The sequence below is a fragment of the Centroberyx gerrardi genome, chromosome 7 (assembly GCF_048128805.1).
Source record: "Centroberyx gerrardi isolate f3 chromosome 7, fCenGer3.hap1.cur.20231027, whole genome shotgun sequence".
Classification (NCBI taxonomy): domain Eukaryota; kingdom Metazoa; phylum Chordata; class Actinopteri; order Beryciformes; family Berycidae; genus Centroberyx; species Centroberyx gerrardi.
In genome coordinates, this window is record NC_136003.1 from 13,012,561 (window position 1) to 13,036,197 (window position 23,637).

The following is a 23,637-nucleotide window of genomic DNA, read 5'->3' on the forward strand; positions in this document are numbered from 1 at the left end:
AGGCTATTAGGAGGTGAAGGAGGAGGAAAAAAAGGATGTGGCTGGTGTCCAGTAGCGGTTACAGTAGATCATTTTGTGTCCTCTCCTGTGCAATGTACTGTCCAATGTAATTTAGTGTCTTGTCCTGTGTTCTGTACCACACCCTGTGCTCTTGTCATGCCATGTCTTTAGCACAAGCAACTTTTTTATTGGATTGGCACCATTATCTACATGTCTACAGAAATGGTTATGTAGTCCCAAGGCATTTGTGATAGTTCTAGTAATTATAGTGTTGTAGTGTAATATACCTTTACAATTATTTATCAGTTGTGGTACAAGTGTTTTAGCAGAATATACATTTAAAAATACAAGTTACAGTAGTAGCAGAAGTAGTGGAATGTACCTAAAAAGTGTAAGTAGTTGTAATTAGAAAAGACAGAGCAACATGCAGCATGATCAGCTGGATGATTTCATGTACAACATTATGATTGTTTCCTCTGCTGTGCTACTGTGTCCTATGCAGGGTAGAAACAAAATGACGTGACACCTACTGGAGAGTAAACTATAGATAAACATCCAATAACTACACAGGATGCTCCACCCCAACTTCTATCAACTGTGAATAAACTGCCAAATTCTACTTCAAAGAAAGGAAGTTTCCTTGAAGCAAAATAATGCTTTACCACTACACTGTCTTGAAATCATCGTGGAATTGTTCTCAGTACAAAGACAGATCTTCAAAACTCCCAATATTGAATTGATTATTCTATTAATACATTTTGCTAAATTATAAAAGGCATTGAAATTCAGAATGTCAAATGGTGCATTGTTCTGTCAGACTGCATGCAATTTTGAAAACTTAGCTGCAGCCTATCCAGACTACAGACTATGTATTGGCATTTAGAACCTTAGAAATATTTTACAGTATTTTACTAAAGTCTGCCTCTGCTAAATGCATACAAAGACATGGCATGAGAAGACAATAGCCACCTAATGGTACAGAGGACGCACAGTACACAGGACAAGACACAGAAATGGACAGGACACAAAATGATCCAACCCCGCTCCCCTCATGTGTTGCGTAACACTGCATCACTACAAATTACACAGCAAAAGACTGGCCTATTGTTCCTGCCTCTGCATTATTTTGCATATGTTTTCCCTTGAGTCACGCTATATACATGCGTTTGGCTCGATACTGTGCGGCGCACAGAAACGAGCGCGCATATCTGTTGCTATAATTGTTTCCCATAATTGAAACCTAAGGGAATGTGTTTTTGCTCTGCACTCTAATCACCGTGCCCTGCTCTATGGCTCCAGTGTGAATGTGATTGTCATGCTCTTTTCATTATGCTGACTGCGAGGCTGTGCTAATGTCAGAGTGAGAGACCTGTGAGTGCACGCCAGAGCCTCGCTTTGTCCCCGGCCTCTCTGCAGCAGCGGTGTGTGTGCATGTGTGTGTGTGTGTGTGTGTGTGTGTGTGTTGGGGGGGGTGGGGGGGGGGTGCAGCCGACACACGCCTCTTACCTCATACAGTAATTACGCAGCTGCACAGTCAGAGTTTTGCCCTCCGCTAAGAGCTTTCATCTTTGTCTTTATCTCAGAAATATCTGTGTCAGCTTGTCTTCTCTCAGCTGGGTGAATCTGCCAAATAGAGTTCCGTCTCCCTCTCTTTTTCTCTCTTTCTCTTTTTCATCCCACCCGCGAAGCACTGCAGTATCACAAATAATAAGGCTGTGTGGCAATGGCCTTAGCACTGCCTGTAAACCCCATCTGAAATATTGAGTGTAGATGAGTGCGCAGCAGTTTTTACCCAGGTTATTAGGTTCATGCATCAGTCAGGAGACCGGGGGCCGGGCTGCTTTTCCCCAGACACCCAAAGAGCCTTTTCAGCCTCCCGTCATCAAAGCTATTCTCAACTCTGCGACTGTCTTGAGCAGGTGCATTCTGATCACACACACACACACACACACACACACACAAACACACACCGCCCACCCACGCGCAGACACACACACATACACCTACAGGTACACCGCAGCTGTTTATCGTTCCTGTCGGGTCTGATGGAGGGCAGGTAAGTCAAAGTAAGTCAGAGTTGTGTGTTTCTCATATGCGTGCTGCGCATAATGACTATTTCCCACCGCTGCACTGAGGAATATAATGGGATGGAAAACGGCAGCTATTTGCCCCCACACACTTCTTTTCCTCCCTCTGATGAAAACCTCCTTCGTCACCCTCAACTCCTTACTCATTATTTCTTCGCATTTTCTTTGCCTGTGTGTGTGTGTGTGTGTGTGTGTGTGTGTGCTTGTGTGTGTGTGTGCGTACTGTATGCACATGCATGTTACACAGTACTAGCAGTGGATTCATCAGCGGGGCAAGAGTGCTCCAACCTTAACCTATAGTGAATGTTTTCAGAAAACAGCAGCAGCAGGAGCCTCTTACATGTTGAATAGAAGGGGTGGTTTTGATGCGGGTGCAGTGAAACCACTTTATTAGAGTCCATTGCCGATAGCCCCTACCCTATTACCAGAGCTGTCAGCCAGGCTAATGCACCCAGCGCTCACGCTCTGTAACACACACACACACACACACACCTAGCTGCTCTAGCAGCCCAGCGGGCAAGGCTTGTTAAGTAGAGCAGAGCCGGGGCGGGTCAGGCCAGAGTGGAGCAGGATGGGATAGGAAGAGTTAGGCTCGAGTTGAATGGAGCTCATATGTGCCTACACTCTTCTGGAAGTATTTTCTTTAGACTTCGGTGATAATTAACATGGTAACACTTACAATACAGTACAACAATACAATACAGTATACAAAATCTTAGTAGATACCAAGGAACGAGTAAGGAACGAGTAAGGAACAAATCAGGAACGAACTGCTAGTTAATGAATAGTTAACAAGTAGTTCCTGAATCAAGTACTATATAGTCGATAATGATAAGTTACTTCAGACTGTTAGATACCATGTTAATGAACCAGTATCTCATGATTAGTTCCTGGATATCTGTGAATCTGCATAATGACCACTTAATGAATCGTTCCTGATTAACTCTGAATAAGGTGCTAAATGGCACAATAACATCAACAATCATTACTTCCTTATTACCTCCATATTGGTTACTATTTTTGTGTCCCCTCAAGTAAAGTAGTGCATCATACTGCATGATTACCTTTTAGTTGAAAAAATGGTAACTCATTTAAATAGGAATTCATATGGTAAAGCAAGTCTGTTAGATTGGAAACTACAAGCCTGTTACATCGGAAACTGCAAGACTGTCACATTGCAACATTATTTGAATACAGACCAAAAAGCTTGTTCAGTCATGTTTTTTTCAATCTCAGGAACACTGCTAAAATTAGATCCACCCTGACTTTCAGTGATACAGAGAGGATTATACATGCTTTTATTCCTTCTCGCCTTGACTGCTGCAACACTTTGTTTACCTGCTTAAATCAAAAACAGGTGGAACATCTCCATGTGTTCAAAATTCTCCAGCAAGGCGACAGGACCATATCTCCCCTGTTTCAGCGTCTCTTCACCGGTCGCCTGTCTGTTTTAGAATTGATTTTAAGATTTTACTGTTAGTTTTAAGGCTTTGCATGGCCTGGCCCCTAGTTATCTTTCTGAACTTTTGATCCAGTATGAGCCTACGCACAGCCGGAGCTCCTCAGGCAGCACCCTAATGACTGCACCTCTATCCAGGCTAAAAACTAAAGGTGACCGGGCTTTTGCTGTCAGGGCTCCGTCTGGCAGGAGCTCAGGCTGGCAGAGTCAGTATCATCTTCTCACTTATTAAAACTTACTTTTATCGTAAAGCCCTTCTGCAATCTTTGACTTTTATTCATTTTATCCTTGTTGCCTTGTCTTTTTTATTTATTCCTTTTGTTTTATCTCTATGCCTGGGCTATTTACAGCTTTTTTCCCCCATGGAGCTTTCTGTTTTATTGAGCTTTGTCATTGTTCAGTTTTTATTTTTCTTGGTTGTGAGGCACTTTGTAACTTTGTTTTGAAATGTGCTATATAAAGAAAGTTTTATATGAATATAAGGGATTGTTTTACAATCTTGGAGCACTGGTGGTATGAACACATATCACAGGTACTGCAATCATGAGAAGATCACACACACACACACACACACACACACACACAGTGACCCTGTTAGACTCTATCAATCTCCTGGGATGTCCAGTATGTGCACCGGACTGACTGGCAATTACGGGGCAAAAAGGCCACGCCTGCAAAGTGCGAAACCCTATTCAATTCCTATGAGCAAAACAATAAATTGTCATTTTCTGTGGTTGCTTTTTCTGTGTTCTAATAATTTATGTGAAATGTATATGGTGTAAATAATTTGTCGTTACCTTTTCACAGGTGTCAACAGCAGGATCATTAAAATGTTTTTTTATTGAAGTGTCAAAATTCTAACATGACTCCTCTCTTGAACCGAAGTTTGCACGGAAGTTTGGTAGCCTGGTAGCATTTTGTAACTTCCAGAGAATTAAATTATAATGATCATGCAGTTGTTTGACAGACGTGAAAAGGTTAAGGGCAATTAACAACAACATGTGCATTTCACATTAATTATAAAGCAACCATAGAAAATGTTGATTTATTGTTTTGCTCATAGAAACTGAATAAGTTTTCACACTTGTACTGCACTTTGCAGGCGCGGCCCATTTGAAACGTCACACCAACACACACAACACCCCCCCACACACACACACACACACACACTTGCAGCTGATATAAAAAAGAAGCCATAGAGGGAAGTAAATGTAAAGGATTAAGAAATTACATTTTAATTGGGAGCCGAGCCGGCATGTCCCAGCCTTGTTCTGTCTGTCTCCCGCTCGGCCCTCCTGTCATCTCGGCCTCTTTGTGGAGACCAGATGTTAGTTGCTTGCTTGCGTCTCTGTGCTTTGCTGGAATTGAAAGACCAAGAGTGGAAGCTTTTCCCTGTAGCCCCTGAGTGAAGTCAGCATGGGTTTCCACATGGAGTGGCTGAGATGAGATCACTCTGTTAGTCTGGATTCTCCCACTTTTCTCTCAGTGGGGGAGTGCTCCCCCACCCCATCTACCCGACCCTACCCCCTCTCCCCCACCTCGCTTTGTCATCTTTCTTTATTCCTCACCGTAACCCAACGCAGGTTCGTCCCCCCAGCCTCTCTCCCGATGGTTGGTCCTATTAAATCAGCGAAATCAAAGGAATTCGTTCCTGTCTTTTCATCCTGCTGTCGTGTCAGAGACAAAGGTAGACGAGGTCTCCGGCAGCTTCCTCATTATCAGCAGAGCGGTTACTATGGTTACAGTTTCATTACATTCTGGTCAGAAATTCTCTTCAATCATTTTTAAACAAAATCTCTGTCATTCAGAGCATAGCTGCAGTGCATGGCTCCGGCATAAAGCAGCACCAAGGTCACCCTTCCACATACTTCATTGTCTGGGGGTTTTGTACTGTACAGTAAATGCTCCTGGCAGAGGGGGAGTGAATAGGTGGAATGCAACACTCAGCGCAGTCATATTCAGATGGCTGAAATACAGCTTCAAAACCTTGTTAGATTTTGAGTTTTTTTATACCGGAATGCCAAAGCTGCCAAGGTCTTGAACATTCCTATTGTCCAATGTTTTGCAAAGTACAAATTAATGTTCAGTCTACTTTGTGGTTTGTGGTTTTTTATCCATGATGAGCCGCTCTGTAATTCCGATGGTGAAGTTTAACCCTCATCCTCCAACATATTTAACATACAAGGACTTCCGACTGGGGTCCCGGGGGACCCCAAGAATAAACTACTGTAAGAAACAACCATCATAGCAAAATGTTAACTTATTTCTTCTCAAAACATTATTATGTAATTAATGTCAAATGAAAAAAAAAAAACTGATTATTATTATTTTAGGAAAGTTACAGTTAATTAAATTATGTATTGTATTTCTGACTTTGAACATCATCTTACCTTAGGAAGACCAGTATTTAGGGTCGTCGACAGAGCACATGAGGAAATCTGTCTGCTCTCTGTGTCTGTCTCCTTCAAAATGACTGACAGAGTGCCCCTACCCCCCCGATAGTGTGTGATACTTTAAATTAGGACCCATGGCAAACATGAACTCAATAAATAGTTCCATCTATTAAAACTGCATAGGCAGAATTGGGTGCTTTTGACTGGGGTCCCCCAGGACCCCATTACATTGGTATATTTAAAAAGCACTAATAAAAACAGAAACAGAAAACAATGATATGAAGTCATTAAGAACAAATTGATTGACAAAGTCATGAAAAATTGGAATGATAGAATAAAGCGCCTGTGAGATATGACAAAAAGTATACCTCTGGGGTCTGCGGGTACCCCAGTCAGTAGGATGAGGGTTTTAAGGAAATGGCCGTGTGTTATGCCCTCCTTTACCCGCTCTTCATCTTCCTCTAACATCCCCCTCTTCCCCATCCTTCTGATCCCCTCCTCTGTCTCCTTTCCATGGTGAGGCAGAGGGACGTTCACCCCCTCTTGACACTCCCATCAGTCTCTAGGCTAAACAGACAGTGGAGTGCTACAGTACATCCGTCCTCTCTCTGGCTCTCATCTATCCTGTCTTTTCTTTCCCTCCCTTCGATTTATCCCTCTCTTTAGACGAGTCCTTTCAGCATTGATAATGGCCTCAGGCTCTCTAAACACATTAATTGGATTTTAAAATGGAAGGCGTACGGTTCATTTTTTGAGAATGTTTTTTTTGTATTTTGTTGAGCCTTTGCACTTCATTCTGAGTTTGGATTTTGAGTTGAGCACATCCAGTCTGTACTTACTGGAGATGAAATAAACTAGACATGCTGAAATGGAACAATAATTTTCACATAAGTATCCTGAGATGTAGATGATGTTTTTCGTCTGTTTTTTAAGAGCTGTAACTTGACGGTGCCTCCAGGACCAAGGCAGGTCCTGTCTTTTAATTGGCCCCCTGCAAGCAGTGCAACGGCTTCTAAGATCTTCTGTGAGATAAATAAAAAGACTTGGGCTTTCTTGCCCTTCACTTCCTATTTCAGGACCATTTAGAGTATAGTTGTAGTAGCTTTCTGAGGAGAAACATGGTTTCAGTGAAAGCTATGCTTGTGGAATTTCTGCTCCACTGGAATGGACACAAAGACACTTAAAAATCATGATGATATAATTTTTCAGTATTTTGCTGGCCAAGAGATGGCAGAGGGCAAGTCCAAGCATAGCACATTCAGTTTTGCTTAATTTTGTCCCAAGCTTTTCTGGCTAATTAGTGTTCGTCTCAACTGAGACACATTGTTCTGCTATAAAGGGCAATGCCAGCAAAGGCTAGGAGATGAAAATTACCATAAGTTATGTAACATTCCATGCCGACTTGCTGTGAAAATGACTGAATTCCCACTTCCCTTTCACTTTTAAGACAGTTCTCGCCAACTGCTTTTCTCCTGTGAGCTGGTATTTTCTGTTTAAAATGGGCTGTTATTGACATTTGCTGAGAAAATAAGCAAAAATGTCAAGTCTTGTACCTCCGACGGTAGTTCCAACGTTATTTCCAGAGCAGTTTCATGTTTCAACAGTGCAAGAAATACAAAAAGAAAGTTCAGAACTTTCTCTGAGAATTTTTAGACAGTCGCCGCCTGACACATTTCAGCACTCCTGGTGCCAGTGGCGGCAGACAGGAACACTTTGCAAGGCTATCTGTCACTCGGAGACATTTTGTGGTTGGCAGGTGGGGAGTAGGGGGTCTCTCTCTCTCTCTCTCTCTCTCTCTCTCTCTCTCTCTCTGTCTCACGCACACACACTTTCTCTCTGTAACACTAAATGAGCAGGAGGAGCACCGTGACTGCGCCGAGGGAGCTTGTCCTTTTTCTCTATTGCGCGCCGTCACACGAATGAACATAATGCTTGTATTGATTGTGAGTGGGTTTTCCCAAGATGCCCTTCCACTGTGAGGAGGGACCACAGGGTTTTAATGAGGCTAAATGCATGCTTTAATCAGAACCATCATGATTAACGGAGGTAGCCCTGCCCTCTCGAGGCTTCATAACTTCACTGACTGACTCTACAGCGCCCCTGACTGGTGGGAGTCACACATAACATGTCGCTGGGTTGTTGGCCAAACTGTCGAGGTCAGTGTTGTCTGCAAGGTTCTTTATGTCGTACTGTCACCGTCAGCTGCTGGCAGAGACATGTAAATCATTTCTGGCCAGGGATAGTGTTATTGCTAATGGATAGACCTGACATTTTGATAGACGTCATATAACAATGTTTGTGTGTGTGTGTGTGTGTGTGTGTGTGTGTGTGTGTGTGTGTGTGTGTGTGTGTGTGTTGGAGGTTTCTTTATTCAATTTTTTACCTCACTGGAAACAAGTTTTTGTTGCTAATATTGCCAGGAAAAACTACAATCCAGCCAGTTACAGTTTTGAAACACTTAATGCCTAAAAACTTTCCAGAAACCTGAATGTCCCAACTTGTGGCAGATATATGGCTTTGGGTTTTAGCAGAGCTCAAACCCTTGTTGGAGCAACAAGAATAGGCCTGGATGACGGATCATGAGGCCGCTCTCCTCTCCTCTCCTCTCCTCTCCTCCCTGCCCGGTAGCGGTGCAGGATCTGAGCTCTAAATGACTTTGTGTGTCAGCACTATCCTGTGGAAAATGAACCTGCACCCATCGCATGATGTATGAGGGCCCAAAGAAAGACTCACCTCTCTGGAGAGCCTCTATTCTGGGGAGGCTATTTAGAGCTTTTCTTGTCACTCCACCCACACTCACACCACCTAACCTAGGGCTTCTCTTCGGTGCTCTCTCTCTCTCTCTTTCTAAATGGCTTTCAAAATTGTGCAAGTTAAGCAAGTTTCTCCATAACACCGGGTTCTGATTGCAGTATAGTTTTGGTCTACGAATCCATATTGCGTGATGTCTAATGAGGGGCTTGTTTGTATGAAAGCCGCAGCCCTGCCTTCATCAAACAGATACAGTCAGAGGCTTCTCCCCTCGTCTATCTACAGGAGGCCTGAGAGAGGCCGGTGAAATAGTGGCCAGTGGCCATAATGTAGACACTACTTTTGACAGCTCAGCCTTGATGCCCCTCTCTCTGCCCCTCTAATGAGAAAAGGGAAGGAGCAGGAGAACTGATCGAGTTATATAGGACCTTTCCTTTTTATGTTCTTTGCTGCCTGAATGAGGGTTTCACACTGATATGATTTTTTTCTCTCTCTCTCTATCTCTCTCTCTCTCTCCCCCTGTCTCTCTCTCTCACCAGGATCAGCAACAGAACAGCACCCCCGGAGTGCATTGCTCAAGGACACTTCAGCAGGGTGGATGCTGACACAGGAGCCTGCCAAATAAATAAAGAAAGAAAAAATAGGCTCATGTTCAAAACAGCATGCAGACAGAGGAGGCATTGGATCCTTCTTTGCGCCCAGCTTTCTGTCGGGAGTGAGCACACAGCAGGCTTCGCAGAGCAATCGCCCCCTGTGGAGTTTCAGATGGAGCGGTCCACACACTGCACACCTTGGATGCATGTGCTGCATCGAGGGGCGACAAGTGGAACTTTGAAGCCTCGGCTGTGCTGTGACGCACACATCCGTGAAAGCTACAGGAACAATGAGTGTTCTGCTGTACGGAACAATGAGCACGAGTTTTTCTATGTCCCCTCGGTTCTTTCTCATACCGTAAACCCGGTTCTGCCGTTGTCTCTGCGGACCTGCTGACACAGTGCAGAACCAGGACCCGGAGCATTGGCTTGATTCTCCTCAGCAACCCTCAGAGAGTCAATGCGGAGGGAGCCTGTCACAGCAAAGCCTCTCAGATCATGTATTATTGATTCAGCAGAGATGGGTTGGGTTGGGGGAGGATGAGAGAAAAAGAGAGAGAGGGAGAGAAAGTCAAAGTCGGCTGATTTAATTAGTGAAAAAAATAGTTATGACAGTCATACAATAAAGAGTGAAGCAGAGACAGAGACAGTGAGAGAGTGTGAAGAAGCAAGAGAGAGAGGGATTAAGAGAGAGCAGGAATGGGAGATTCAAAGTCATTTCAATAATTAGCGAAAAAGAATAGTCATCATATTAGGACATTCAGACAGCCAGTGAGAGAAAGATGGGGGCGGGGGAAAGAGTGGTGCCTGTAGCCACAAAGCTTCGCCTCGCAGCAACGCGCTCCCTGCCTCCTGCAGGTGGCTGCGCTAGAGGCAGAAACATCTCCATGTCGTCCTTCATCACCAGCGGTCCCGCTCCCGGGTCACTCCGCCCTGGGTGAGTGGCAGAAGTTCCCACTGTAAACACTCTGGAGACGCAGCTGGCCGCGTTCTGTCACAACACACCACGCCAGGCAGGAGGAGATGGAAAGTGGTTTTATGCAGTCAACGTGTGAGTGTGGGTGGCAGAGTCAAGAGAGGGTTATTGCGTTGGATAGACCTGCAGGCACTCCACAGATGGGGAGAAAGAATGTCTTTTTATACAATATAGTTTGATTATCCAGTGCGCAATTCTTCTCCGTCCCTTTGTTATATTAAAGCGTTCATTTCAATACGTCTCCCCTAAAACCACGCTTGCACAAATGTATTGGGCTAGATTTTTCGACATTAGTTTAGTTGATTGCTTGTAATCAGGCCACTAAAGATTTTTGCCTGACGGTGAAAATACATTTCCCTTCTCACTTCTTTCAATCAAGTGTTTCATTATCTAACAACATTCCCATTAGGCTCAAATGAAGTAGCAGTGTAAGTGAGTTTTTCACTCATCTCTCCGATTTCTCTCTTCTTCAGACCAACCTAGGCTATTGTACAATGTGGCTTGTCATGAGAAAATTAAAAGCAACGTCATGGATGTTCAGTTTAAACTCCACCAGAACTCCTTTAAAACTACCTGCAGACAAACATCCAAATACAAAGCCAAACGCCATCACTGCACACACAATGCTGCTTTGTTTTGTTTTTTTTACAAAGAAACAGCTTCCTGATTCAGGCGATACCTTTGATGAGACGAGTCCCCACTGAAGTTTGGATAACAGTGCACAGCAGGAACAATATTGTTTGCGGAGGAATTGAGAACTGTAAACCTTTCTTTCACGCATTTACAAATGACACCAAACAGTTTGCCAACAACTCCGCATTTTTTCACAAAGTAATGGGCAAACATGCCCAAACACTGATATTTTACCTCTAAAGAATCAAGGCTCTCTAATGTTTTAAGATGTCTGATAGATGTTGAATTGGTTAAGGTTAATGCCAAGTGAGAGCTTCATCTGAGGGTAATATCTTACCAAACATGATAATGAGGAAAATGACACAGTTGGCTCAGGAGAACTGATTGAGTTATAGGAAGATTCATTTTTATGTTGTTTGCTGCCTGCATAATGTAGATTTTGAGGGACTCAGACTCATGATTCTCTCTCTCTCTCTCTCTCTCTCTCTCTCTCTCTCTCTCTCTCTCTCTCTCTCTCTCTCTCTCTCATAGAACAAACTCATATACATGATGTGCATTATTGCAGTGGATGACTCTTAACAGGCAGGGTTCTGTATTACAGTGTGCATCAGACCCACTTTCTGTTTGTCAGGTGGAGAGGAGGTGAAGAGAGCTGGCAGTAGAGCCCGGGGCGAAGACATCAATCACACTGCTGCCCTATAGCGAGGACTGACTGTGTCAGTGGTACTGCCACGGCCACCATCAATCACTCCATTCAACGCAACCAACTCCTTAGAATCATAAATAAAAATGCATGGAGGCGCTATGTTCGCCCAGCAGAATTAGTCAGTTTTAGTTCCTTAAGTGATTCTGCTGTATTTTGGGGGAAGAGAAGACAGACAAAGTTGAAATGTCAAGTAGACAAAAGCATCTGCAGGTCAAAATGTCAAGTTATCAAGTCGTTCCCACTGTCAAGCCCACACACAGCCCAGCCTCGTGGCTGTTTAGTGCCAGTGAGCAGGTGGCTCTCTCCTCGGGGACCGGCAGGATTTCCATGTGGCCGATCATGGCGTGAGCAATAGGGAACTCAGCTAGATGATTTCAGGCACTGTGCTCCGCTATATGTCACTCAAGCTCAGTTTGGCACACAGTGCAGGCAAACTGTTCTGCACCCAGCCGCAATTAGATACAGCACCCTCAGCAAAATGATGTGGTGATGCCAACTGATATGACTTTTATGACATAGGTGCAGTAAAATTTGATGCAGCACTATGAGTTTTATTTGTGTAAGTGGTGAGTGAGCATTTCAGTGTGTACCAACTACTTGAGATGCAGCATATAAATTTGAAATTATGAGGAAAAAGATATGTGATTTTAATTGTGTGTGTGTGTGTGTGTGTGTGTGTGTGTGTGTGTGTGTGTGTGCGTGCGTGCGTGCATGTGTGTGTGTGTGTGTGTGTGTGTGTGTGTGTACTGGCCGTTCATTTTGACTCATTTTTCAATAGGCCTAAGCTTTTTATGCCATCTCCCTGATGTGTCTGCCATGCAATTAAACTCTAACCCTTCTATGAATCTTTAACCAATGCTAAATCAGCGGCAGTGTGGGTCTGAGCAGGATTGCAGGTCTACAGGCAGGAGCCAGGCAGAGCCAGTGAACTGAATTAGGAAGGACTGCAAGGGTCAGGCTACGTCCTGCAATGGGCCCTTTGTAGCATGATAAATACCATAGCAACCATACCCAACGCCCAGTTGGAGGTTATCGAGGCCCACTACATGAACATAAAACACTTCATAAGCAATTTTATGACATCCATTTCAATTTGCCTTTCATATTATTTAAAGAGTTATCTGATTAATGTTAAGTAAAAATAGCAAGTTTAGGGACGTTACAGTCATATGATACTAATGCCTTAGACTTAGTTACCAATCTTGCTAGGTAGCTAAGCTAGGTAATGCTAGAGCGGTCCAGTTTTGAGTCCTAAACTCAGAAGTGAGTTAGCATTTCTGAGCCATGGGTTCCCTCGGCTGAAAAGTGGTTATGATTTGAATGGGGTTTTTGTTAAAAGCCTGAGAATAAGGTCTGTGGTAGAAGACAAGCTTAAGAAAGTTTTCACAATTCTTTCTGTGAGATAAAATAAACCATTAAGCATCCCATTTGTGAATTTTGAAGGTTTTATAAAGTAAGTTGCTAACAAAATGGCTAACTAACCACTCTATGGGTAAATCAACAGCTTTGTAGACAAATCTGTGACGCTTCATTTGTGTTGCTAAGCAATAAAAGCAGTAGATGGCATTGTGTATGCTGGCAATCATTCAGACATTTTGTTCTTTGAGTTGAAGTATAAGATTTCTTGTTGACTCTTACTTGGATAGCAAGCATTATTTGGAAAGCTATAGCTAGTTAAAATGACTCACCAGATATGAACTGATCTGAGCAGACCCTGTAGCCTACTGGTTTGTTGCTGTCTGCCTCCTCATCTTTGCTAATGATTGAGGCAATCCATAGTTGTTTTCTTTTTACTGATAATTGTTTTTTCTCCTTGATGTGCGACAATTTTCGGAACTCCATAAAATGATTTCCTCTCTGTTGTTTTTCCTTCCGTATTGGAACAGCCAGCCACACAAGAAAAGGTGACCATGTTTGCAGTGTTGACAGCAGCAAGTCAGACTAGGCAGTTGTGCTGGAATCTCCCAACATGGCTTCTGTGCCGCCTCAATATCAAGTCTGTAGAAGATAAACTGCACCTCTGCACAGCCTGAAAATGTTTATGTTGTTTACACAAAGGAGCACAAATGAAAGGGAGCATTATGCAGATAAAGCTGCAGAGCAGACCATGTGGCTTTTCAAGCCACTTTCCTCTGTTAAGCCTCAGCACCTCTCAGTGGCCGGAGTTAAATGTTGCAAGTAAGTCTTTGCACAGTATTGCATATGCTTTAGTATTAAAAATTCAACCAACTCTTTAGAATTAATAATACTTTTGCAGACATGGGAATCTATGACAGAGGAAAGATACCAAAAGGAAATAATGAAGCGCAGTGTGTGACATTGTCATTCCACCCCATATGAGAAAAACAGTGGAGTGGAGTGACTAAATTCCCCAGAGGAAATCCATAGCCCAGGGCTTTTTGTTTGAAGGGGAGCATCAAAACACAACCATGACAACTTCAATATTTGTACTGAGATTTTACCTACACTGGTCCAACAATATAATGGCTATATACTCAGGTCTAACTTTCTCATTGACTGGATTGTAGACTGACTGAAGGTTTGAGATCCCAAGTTGTAGCCATAATCATTTAGTAAGACATTCCCTTGTGTTGTGTATAAGTCTCCCCAAATCCCCCAAATACTTGGTGATTTTTATTGGACATGCCAATCATCTATAAATCATGACTACACGGCCTGCAGTTGAAACGTGGCAATTGCTAAGATCTTAGTGTGTATCCCTTAAATTATTCAGCAGCTCAAACACAGTTTCGTCTCACAAGTTTGACAAGAGGCGAGCGTACTGAGTGAGTACTGGAGAGCTGATTCCAAGGTCAGTATGGAGTATAAGGTGGTTGTGTTGGTCGTGTTTGTCAAAACATTGTTTCAGAATGGTCACTGTCAATTATTTCTGTCATTATTTCTAGCAATATTCATAATGATTCAGTAGGAATCCCTGTGGTTCAGTTTGGAGAAGAACAGCGGGCGGTATTGAGGATTTGAGTGGTGAGCTGAGGGGCCGAGCAAAGTGGAGCATGGCCTTTAGATTCTTGCATAATGCCTGATGTGTTTGGTGTGAGACTGGTGTAATGACTGACATAACTGTAATATTACCATATGTCTAGCCATGGACTGCTGAAATCATTAAAGAGCATAGCTGAAGATGGTTGTCGTCCATCCTAAGTTGTTTTGCTATATAAACATTACCCATAAATCCCTGACTGGCTCCATGCTGAGACAGAGCTGAGCAGGTTTCCAGGTCTGAGGGCTAAAAGGTGCCACCGAGGCCATTCATTCTTGTTGAAAACTCTCCTCCCTTTATATACTCCGATCCTGAGGAAGCAGCAGCCATTTCCTGGTCAATCAAGCAATACAAGGAGGGTGTGTGATAAGACGAAGAATGCCCCCCTCTTACCACCCACACACGCACACACACACACACACACACACACACACACACACACACACAGGATATGAGACATGGTTTCATATCCTGAATTCTCCTTCCACACACTCCACCTCTCCTTCTCTATGGCCCACCCCTGTACCCTGTCCTTCTGGCCTCTGTCTCCTCGTCCCTCTGAAGCTGCGTCTTAATCTCACAGCAGTGAACTACCGTCACTCAGGATGGACTCCAGACTCGCCTACCTGCTGCTGCTTCTCACCAGTCTGCTGCACTTCTGTAAGGACGCACCGCTCTGCTACTTCAAGGATAGCTGTTTCTTCAGTTTAACCTATTCCCCTGATTCTCACTTTTTGTGTTTTTGTGTTTTTTTTCTCTCTTTTCCTCTGCTTTTCTCCAAACACAGGGCAATGTGCCAGAGGTCAGTCATGTAAGTATAAGATGCAACTGCATTATGCATTTGACACTTCTTTAATAATTGGTCTAGAGAGCTGTAGTTTTTCCAGGGTGGCGACAGTTTGAGGTTAGTGGTCCTCGCTGTATTAGACAAGAAGGCTATTTTTACATTATACATCTACAGAGAGAGTTATTTTTTGCAGTAAATGGGCATTGTATTGTGCACTCTTGGTCTCCTACATTTTCATGTCTGTAGTGAGATTTATTGACGCTATTTTTAGTTGTCATAGTGGAGTTCACATCAGTATGTGAATGAATCTCCCAAACTCTCTTCTCTCTGTCTTTCAACCAAGAGGATGTAGGATGTAGTAGAATGAAATTTCTTTGAGCTTTTGTGTATTTGGAGCTCTTGGCTGGGTGGCTGTAGAGGGATTTGATGTTTTGTTTTTTTAATTGCAATAGTGGCAGTGTTTTTGGTTCATTTCACTGCCTCAGCTCCTCTACATCACTGAGCCAGGTGCCCTAGCTAGAAGCATTACTAGGAGGATGTGGACTAAATGATTGTTTCATAGCTGTTCAGCCTGGTTACATTGTGTTGTTGTTGCTGAGTGAGAGCAGAAGCTGGGATAAATCAACACAGCTCTCCCAGGGGGAGGGGAAGGTCAGCCGGTGTTTGTTGAAGCTTTTTCCTTCCTGCAGCAGCTCCTGCTTACTGTGCAGTGCAGTGGGGCCCAGGGAGGGCCTTCCTCCAGACTTCACCTGTATTGTGGAGAGAATAATAGACCCTGACTCATGTAGTGTAGCGTTGGCTCAGTCCCTGATGTTGGTTTTACACAAGTGAGACATGCAATCCTAATAACCCTCTTTTGGATATGTGTGCATGTTTGTGTGTGCTTGTGTGTGTGTCTGTGTGACATTGTGGCATACAGTATACACCATAGACAAGGTTGTCCTCACAATCCAACCCAGCACAACAGTAGAGAGCGGAACACCGGTGACCCTGCGCTGCGAGGTCAGCGTCAGTCATGACCCCCAACTCCACCTGACACATAGCTTCCAGTTCCTACGGTACGACGTCCCTGTCCACTCCTTTACCACCACAGACACCGTAGCCCTGTATGAACTTGCCCCAGCCAGGGCGGCCGACTCTGGGGCCTACGAGTGTCAGGTCGAGGTCGGGAAAAAGAGCAGAACCAGCATCCGCCAAACACTCACCGTCACAGGTACAGCTGAAGATAACACCTTGTTTACAAGATTAAACATTTCACGCTCTTTCTATGGTTTTTAGTTGGTCTTTTTGACAGCATGATATCAGTACATAGTAGATATGTTGATGGCTCTACTCTCCACTCTTCATGGGCATTGTCTCTCCTCTTCCCATGAAGGCCTGCAGACCCCTGTGCTGCAGCTCAGTCAGACTACATTCTTTGAGAGTGAGGAGCTCATAGCCACCTGCGGTGCTCCTGAGGAGAAAGGATCCCTGATCTTCCACTTTTACCAGGAATTCAGAACTGGGCCGCCTCGGGAGATCAAGCAGGTGGGTCCCAGTGGGAACTCATCTGAGACCAAGCTGGTCCTGACGCAGGCTGGAGACAGCTTCCTGTACTGTGACTATGAGATCCCCATGCTTACCAAGGCCGGACGCTCCAACAGCAGCAACAAGATTCAAGTGATTGTCAGAGGTGATTAGATGAAGAGCTGTAACGTCACCAGGAAAAGGTCAGATTGCTTTAACAAGCGTGTGTAATTAATTCAGTATTTTGTGTTGTCTCTTGCAGGACTCTACATCTCCCCTACCATGAATGTGTTGCCCTCCACAACTGTCTATGAAGGTGACATCATCGAGGTGGTCTGTAAAGTGGTGAGCCCACCAAGAAACGTTGACGTGTTCCTGACTAAAGACAGGAGGGTCCTCAAGAAAGCCTCTGTGAGCCTCAATCATCGATACACGGCACAAGCAGGAGACTCTGGGGAGCTTGTGTGCAAGGCAGAGTGGGGCAGCGTGCAGAAAGAAACCTATCAAACAGTCACAGTCAAAGGCAAGAACTGGATATCCTCCTGATTTTTGAAATGTAATAGGATTTTGTTTACTGCATTAAGTAGCGTTTGATCTACTTATCTGTGTTCAAAATAAAATCAAATACCCATTGCATAATACTTGACTTTTGCTGTCTGAACCCAACAGAGCTGTTTTCAAAGCCACAGCTGACAGTGGAGCCCATAGACATATTTGAGGGCAAACGCTTCAAAGTGACCTGCTCCGTGTCCAGTTACTCTCGTGAGAGGATCGACAATGAAACCATACTGTTCTCCATCTACAAAGATCACGTCAAACTGTCCAAAACAGACACATACAGCGCAGTTGCACACTCTTCCCAAAATGGCAACTACACATGTAAAGCCCAGGCTACTACTCAGAGTAACACTTTTATAAAAGAGAGTACAACACTTGTTGTTAAGGCCAAAGGTGAGTCATGAAATGCATGAAAATACAGTTGGTTGATCTTTGGGCTCGCATCCAACTCACAGCACTCAACATCTATTTGTCTTTCCGCTTTCACTAACTTGTGAAATAATGTGAAAAGCTAACGATGCACATTTGCGCAGCTGCTCTGTAAATTGGATCATGTATTTAACCAATGCTGCACATTTACACACGCCTTGCATATGTGCTCTTGCACTGGACATCTGCAAAGTGCATGCATCTGAATCTATAAATTTGTCAACAGTCAACATGGTGAGAATTCATTTAGCCAATAGAAGCATTGTATTATTTAGCATGATGAAAAATGCTGTATATTTATTCTTCTTCTTATAGTATTTTTATCTCTATCCCATTCCTTGCTGCTGCAATGACCCAATTTCCCAAAGTATTTATCTTATTGTATCTGATCTTACCGTATCGTATCGTATCGTATCGTAATCTTATCTTATCTTATCACATCTTACCCCCAGTTCCTGTTTCTCAACCCGTCCTGAGTGTGGTTGGGGGTACGCTGGTGTTGGGAAAGCCCTTCCTGCTGCGCTGCCACAGTGAGAGTGGCAGTCTGCCCATCACCTACACCCTGCATGGCCCCAACAGACAGCCTGACCTCAGGGTGGTGAGCAGGCCGGGAGACCAGGCCCTCTTCAACACCTCAGCCATCCAGAGGAGCTCAGATATCCGCAACTTCCTCTGCCACGCGAGGAACAATGAATTCAACCCCCCAATGACAAGCTCAGACCAGAAGCTGCTACGCATGACCAACATCATAGGTGTGGCGGACACAGGGATAACAACAATGTATTCAATCACATTAATATAAGAGATTGTAGATTTGTATTATGAGATACTGCAAGTCAACAGCAGAAAGTAGCTTTGCAAACATAGACATTATCTCTGTCTCAGACCTCCACTGTTTTGGACTACGCTGCTTCTGGAGGTAAAAAATAATGGAACATGATGAGGATTTGCTAACATGTGTTTTACCCCCTACAGAGCCTGTGTCGAAGCCAATCCTGACCATGTACCCCAACATGGGGGACGTCTCTGAAGGGCAGGACTTGACTCTTGTCTGCACTGTTCAGAGAGGCACCCCTCCCATCAACTTCACCTGGTACCGCACTGGTACCGACAAAGACGGCGCTCTTGCTTCCCAGATCCCCCCTGGGCTGAAAGGATCCCACATCATCAAAGGCGTCAGCAGAGAGGATGGAGGGAAATACTATTGTCTAAGCAGCAACCAAGCCAACGAAATCAAAAGTTTTCCTGTCACGGTTGGAGGTGTGTTTTATCCTTAAATGTTAGTGGTGATGATGATGGTTTTGTGTGTGTGTGTGTGTGTGTGTGTGTGTGTGTGAGTGAGAGGGAGAGAGAGAGAGAGAGAGAGAGAGAGAGGGGGAGGGAGAGCTAAAGGAATGGTACTCAAGAAACTTAGAGTAGTTGCTCTCAAATGGCATTTGCATGAATTTACATTTTAGGTGTTGAACTGACACACTTATCCTTACAGTGAGAGGAACTGTAGAATAAACTTAAATTCCTGCATCATCAACATCACATGCAGCCAATAGAAAGGGGTGGAAGGGTCATAACTACAGCACCCTCACAATAGATTTAAAAGTCATCATATGTATACCTAGAAGTGCGAGGTAAATAAGCAGAGTTAAGCAGAAAAGGTTTTTTTAATGTGACTTCATTTGTTTTAATATTAATTAATTCATATTCATTCATTGTTTTAACTTGAATGTATTATACAGTGAAGTTGGCTGGCTGGAAGAAAGGTCTTATAGCAGTCTTCTGCATCCTGCTCACACTGGCCCTCGTCCTTGTTATCCTCATTAAAAAAGGCCTTCTACGGTTTAAGAGAGGCAGAACACGTGAGCTGTCTGTGTGAGTAAGCTCTCCCATATTCTTATCAAACATCAGTGTTTTCAAGGTGAAGTAATGTGATTTATAAGTGTAGGTGCTATGGCAACGCCCATACCAGTTTCCTGTTATAAAGTGCTGATTGTGTTTCATGTCCACCCTCTCTTAGGAAGTCAGCCAGCACCAAAGCAGAGCGGCTAAGCCTCACCCAGGCAGAGGTCAATGAGGCTGCCAATGGTAAAGGCTACTATACTGATACCAACAGTTTCCATGTGACAAAGTGTACTGCATGGCAAATATATTAGCAAATATCAAATATATTAAAGCACCAATGGAAACAGCCGGTGTAGGAGAATGGATTGACCCCCCTTCAAAAAAAGGTATTAAAATTGAGACTTTTTGTCCTCTCTGTGCAGTCACTCCAGGAGTGATGGGAAAGAGTGTCTGGAGTGAACATGTATCCGGCTCTGGTGAGTACTGTGTATAGACTGACAGTTTTTAATTCAATCCAGATGTAAAGCAAACAAAAGAGTACTCATTTATTGATTATTTCATTGAATGCTATTTTATTTAATTGCAATTCTATTTCATTTAAAATCATCTGAAAGGTTATGAAGTTCAGCTTTGTTGACGCTGGCTATTGTGCTGCAGAGTCTGATGACCAGAACAGTGTGGCCTCTCCAGAGGAACCAGAGACACAATACACAGAGGTCCAGACCAAACAGATAGACCCTAGCAGAGGTGAGGCTGCCCCTTTTTAACAGGCTGAATATTCATGTTTCTAGAGAGTGTATAATCATATCACCAGTGGTGGAAAAAGTACTAGATTGTCCTACTCAAGTAAAAGTATTGTTACTTGTAGCTCATTTAAAAGTTACTGAGTTGCTTTTTAGAAAAGAGAACATTGCTAGATGTGATCTTTCCCATGCAATTCTAAAACGACGTCTTTTAATTGGAAAAATTAGAAATCACAAAATAAAGTGTACAAACAAAGTAAAGCCACATTACTCTTCTCACTGTGAATGGCTCCACTATTTGTCAATTTATGTCTGTCCAGTTTCTGATGCTGAAGGAGAGCCACAAAATGTGTGCTCTGTAATGGATGTGATTTAAAATGTAGTGAAGTACAATATTTCAATAAAAACCTATCTAAGTAAAAGTAAAATGACTCAATTACAGTAACATGAGTAAATGTAATTAGTTACTTCCACCCTTGCTTATCACAGTTGTTAAACATAGTAAATCTGCATCAATTTGACCTTAAACATGTCTGGAAGGATTATGTGCTGATGTGTGTTTGTCCCATGCCAGTCCCGGCGAAGAAGGGCACGGACACGGTGTACAGCGAAGTACGGAACTCCAAGCAAGGTACGACTAACATCCTGTTCCGCACTCACACCCTGCTGACGTTACACAGCGAGAGAAACCAGCTCGCTTGCTGGTGTTTAAAAAATGCGCCAGGAAACAGGATCGGCCCCGACTGTAAACATCTGCATTGTTAGCGAAAGAATGTCCCATTAAAGCAGAAGGCCCCGTCGCCAGGTGTCCACTTCCTGCCTTCGTCAAAGGGAACTTCCTGTTCTAACAATCAGAGCCAAACAGGGAGTGCATCCGTTCGGTTAAGTGAGCAACATGCCCTATTGTTTGATACTCTCGGGGCAGGGGGGGAAGCCACCCGCCCGCCATTTTGTCCATTGTTGAGTCATTGGCCGACTCCTCACAGGCTAAATGTCAGCGGTATTGGTATCAAACAATGATGCAGCATGAGGGAAGGAGAACACAATAACGGGCTTGGGTTTGCCACCATGTGCCAAACAATAGACTTGCTTGTAGGGAAACAGTTTATTAGCACTTACATATTAGTGCGTGTGTGTGGTGTGATAAGCCCCCAGGTTTGGGTGGGGGCTGTTGGGTGCTGACCTCTAATCATCTGACTCCCTTCGTTTCCTGAGCTTGTCCTCTGGCTTTGTTTTTGCAGGTGCTTCAGAACAGGCTGATGGCGTAAGTAAAGCAACACGCTCACACACTGACATTTCCATAAACACACACCTTTACATGCACACGCATACAAGCACGTGTTGCATACACACACACACACACACGCACACACACACACACACACACAGGCAGACACACACACACACTCATGAATCTGTTGTGTCTTTGCTTAGAGAGACGTCTCACAGAGAGAGACACAATACAATAAACGGAAACCCTGTGGAATCAGTTTTTATTGTTTGTAGACAGGTAATATAAAGCACTATATTCCAAGTAATATAAAACACTGTCTTTGAGCTGTGACAAATTTTGTTTTGTCTCACCACGAAATGCCAATGTAAGACTGATTGCTTACACTGCAGCAACATTAGAGCTGTCACTGTTCCCCTGTCTGTCACACAGATAGATACAGGCATCGCTGTCATGTAGCAGCCACACAACCGGTGTCGGCTTCTGACTCCCAGTTCATATCAGAGCTCTTATTCTTTCTTCACACTCAGATTTCTGCTCTCTCTCTCTCTCTCTCTCTCTCTCACCAGGGGTCAGTTGAATATGCCCAGCTGAATCACGATATCGGCCACCGCAACGACCACTGTAACCATGGCAACCATGGCGACCACGGTGACCCCAGCGTCCAGGATGACCACATTGATGACATCGATGACATTGATGACATTGACCCTGCTGACCAAGGGGAATGCAATAATGAGCCAACGCCAAACTCTTAACCAGCTACCAAGAATATTTATTCCCTAATTTATCCAGCTCATTTACGCAGCTGGAGACTTTTTTTCACTGAAAGACTTTAACTACATGAAAGCAGTTTTGTATTTTTGGTAAAAAAATTTTAACACTATGCAAAAAATTGTTGCACACTGTAAATTCACTTGTTTTGAAGACGGGCAAATAAAAATGCTTTTGTTTAGCGAGTCTCCTTTCCTCAGTAAGTGACAGTGTTCTTGCCCTGAGAACACAGAGAGGATGTGTGCTGTGACCCAAAGGAAAGGGCATTCAAATGTATATCCTCCCACTGCTGGCAGAGGTGACAGATACTGGATAGGGATAGAGGTCTTTGAAGCCCGCAGAGTAGTGAGGACAGGACTGGAATCAGTGCTGTCTGTTTAAACCACTAGAGGACAGCCTTTTGGTTCTGCTGCATGGAAACTTTGTGCCATCTGGCTGTGATCTCCTTTAATGTGAGGAGGGCTTTCACTGTGTTGTTACAGCATCGGGTCATATCAGTTTCACTTTCCATTCTCTGATGTCTGAATGACATAACGTGAGCCGAATCAAGGTCCCCATGCATGTCATATACATGGCATATGAAGTTGTCATTGATTCTGATAATAAGACAGAGTGTTACACAGGACACATAATACCAGAGGATATATTAATATTAATTTATATTGACCCAGACAGTAGGAGGCACCTAGCTGATATATCATATGACATATAACACATATAACACAATCATATAGGGAGGCTTTACTAAAAACGTAGATTCCTGCACACACAGATCATATCTGTACTTTATTGCTGATGTTTCGGTCCTGTGATCTTTCTCAAGACATTACACCCACATAGTGACACAGTGTATATATACACAATAGCCATTGTGTTACAATTAGCAGTATTGCCTTTCCAAACTCAAGGGCTAATAAAAACCTCCCCAATTTCCCACTCCACACCTGAAGGTGATGATTGCACAACCTTGTGAGAATTTCAGGAGGGAGCCAATTAGACATACACTGGTCGGGCCAGGACACCACATCATGTTCTGGGGAAAAAAGGAGTTCTACATCAAAAGGTTTCAATATCACACCTACATAACGCTGTTGTTGCATGAAAACCTTGTAACTGTTTCTTGATTTTCATGTTTTCACCTAAATTGTAGGATTAAATGGTTGTCTATGGGTTG

At 43.6% G+C, this 23,637-nt stretch overlaps 1 protein-coding gene across 4 annotated transcripts; it reads left to right on the forward strand.

The window, feature by feature from the left end:
* The first annotated feature begins 15,135 nt into the window (after positions 1-15,135).
* Positions 15,136-22,644, forward strand: pecam1a (platelet and endothelial cell adhesion molecule 1a). 4 transcript variants are annotated; one of them, XM_071894356.2, is made up of 15 exons: positions 15,138-15,259; positions 15,387-15,410; positions 16,306-16,599; positions 16,762-17,058; positions 17,155-17,415; positions 17,562-17,843; positions 18,332-18,631; positions 18,855-19,139; positions 19,613-19,745; positions 19,891-19,958; positions 20,138-20,191; positions 20,373-20,462; positions 21,033-21,089; positions 21,700-21,722; positions 22,259-22,644. In XM_071894356.2, exons 1-15 carry the CDS (start codon positions 15,205-15,207, stop codon positions 22,445-22,447), a joined length of 2,412 nt encoding a protein of 803 aa, XP_071750457.2. In that variant the 5' UTR covers positions 15,138-15,204; the 3' UTR covers positions 22,448-22,644. The 4 variants fall into 4 exon arrangements, 2 of the variants coding, with proteins under 2 accessions (XP_071750458.2, XP_071750457.2); XR_011784446.2 differs by lacking the exons at positions 21,033-21,089; positions 21,700-21,722; positions 22,259-22,644 and having other exon boundaries at positions 15,136-15,259; positions 19,895-19,958; positions 20,373-20,454; XR_013504987.1 differs by lacking the exons at positions 21,033-21,089; positions 21,700-21,722; positions 22,259-22,644 and having other exon boundaries at positions 15,136-15,259; positions 19,895-19,958; positions 20,330-20,411.
* The last annotated feature ends 993 nt before the right edge of the window (positions 22,645-23,637 follow it).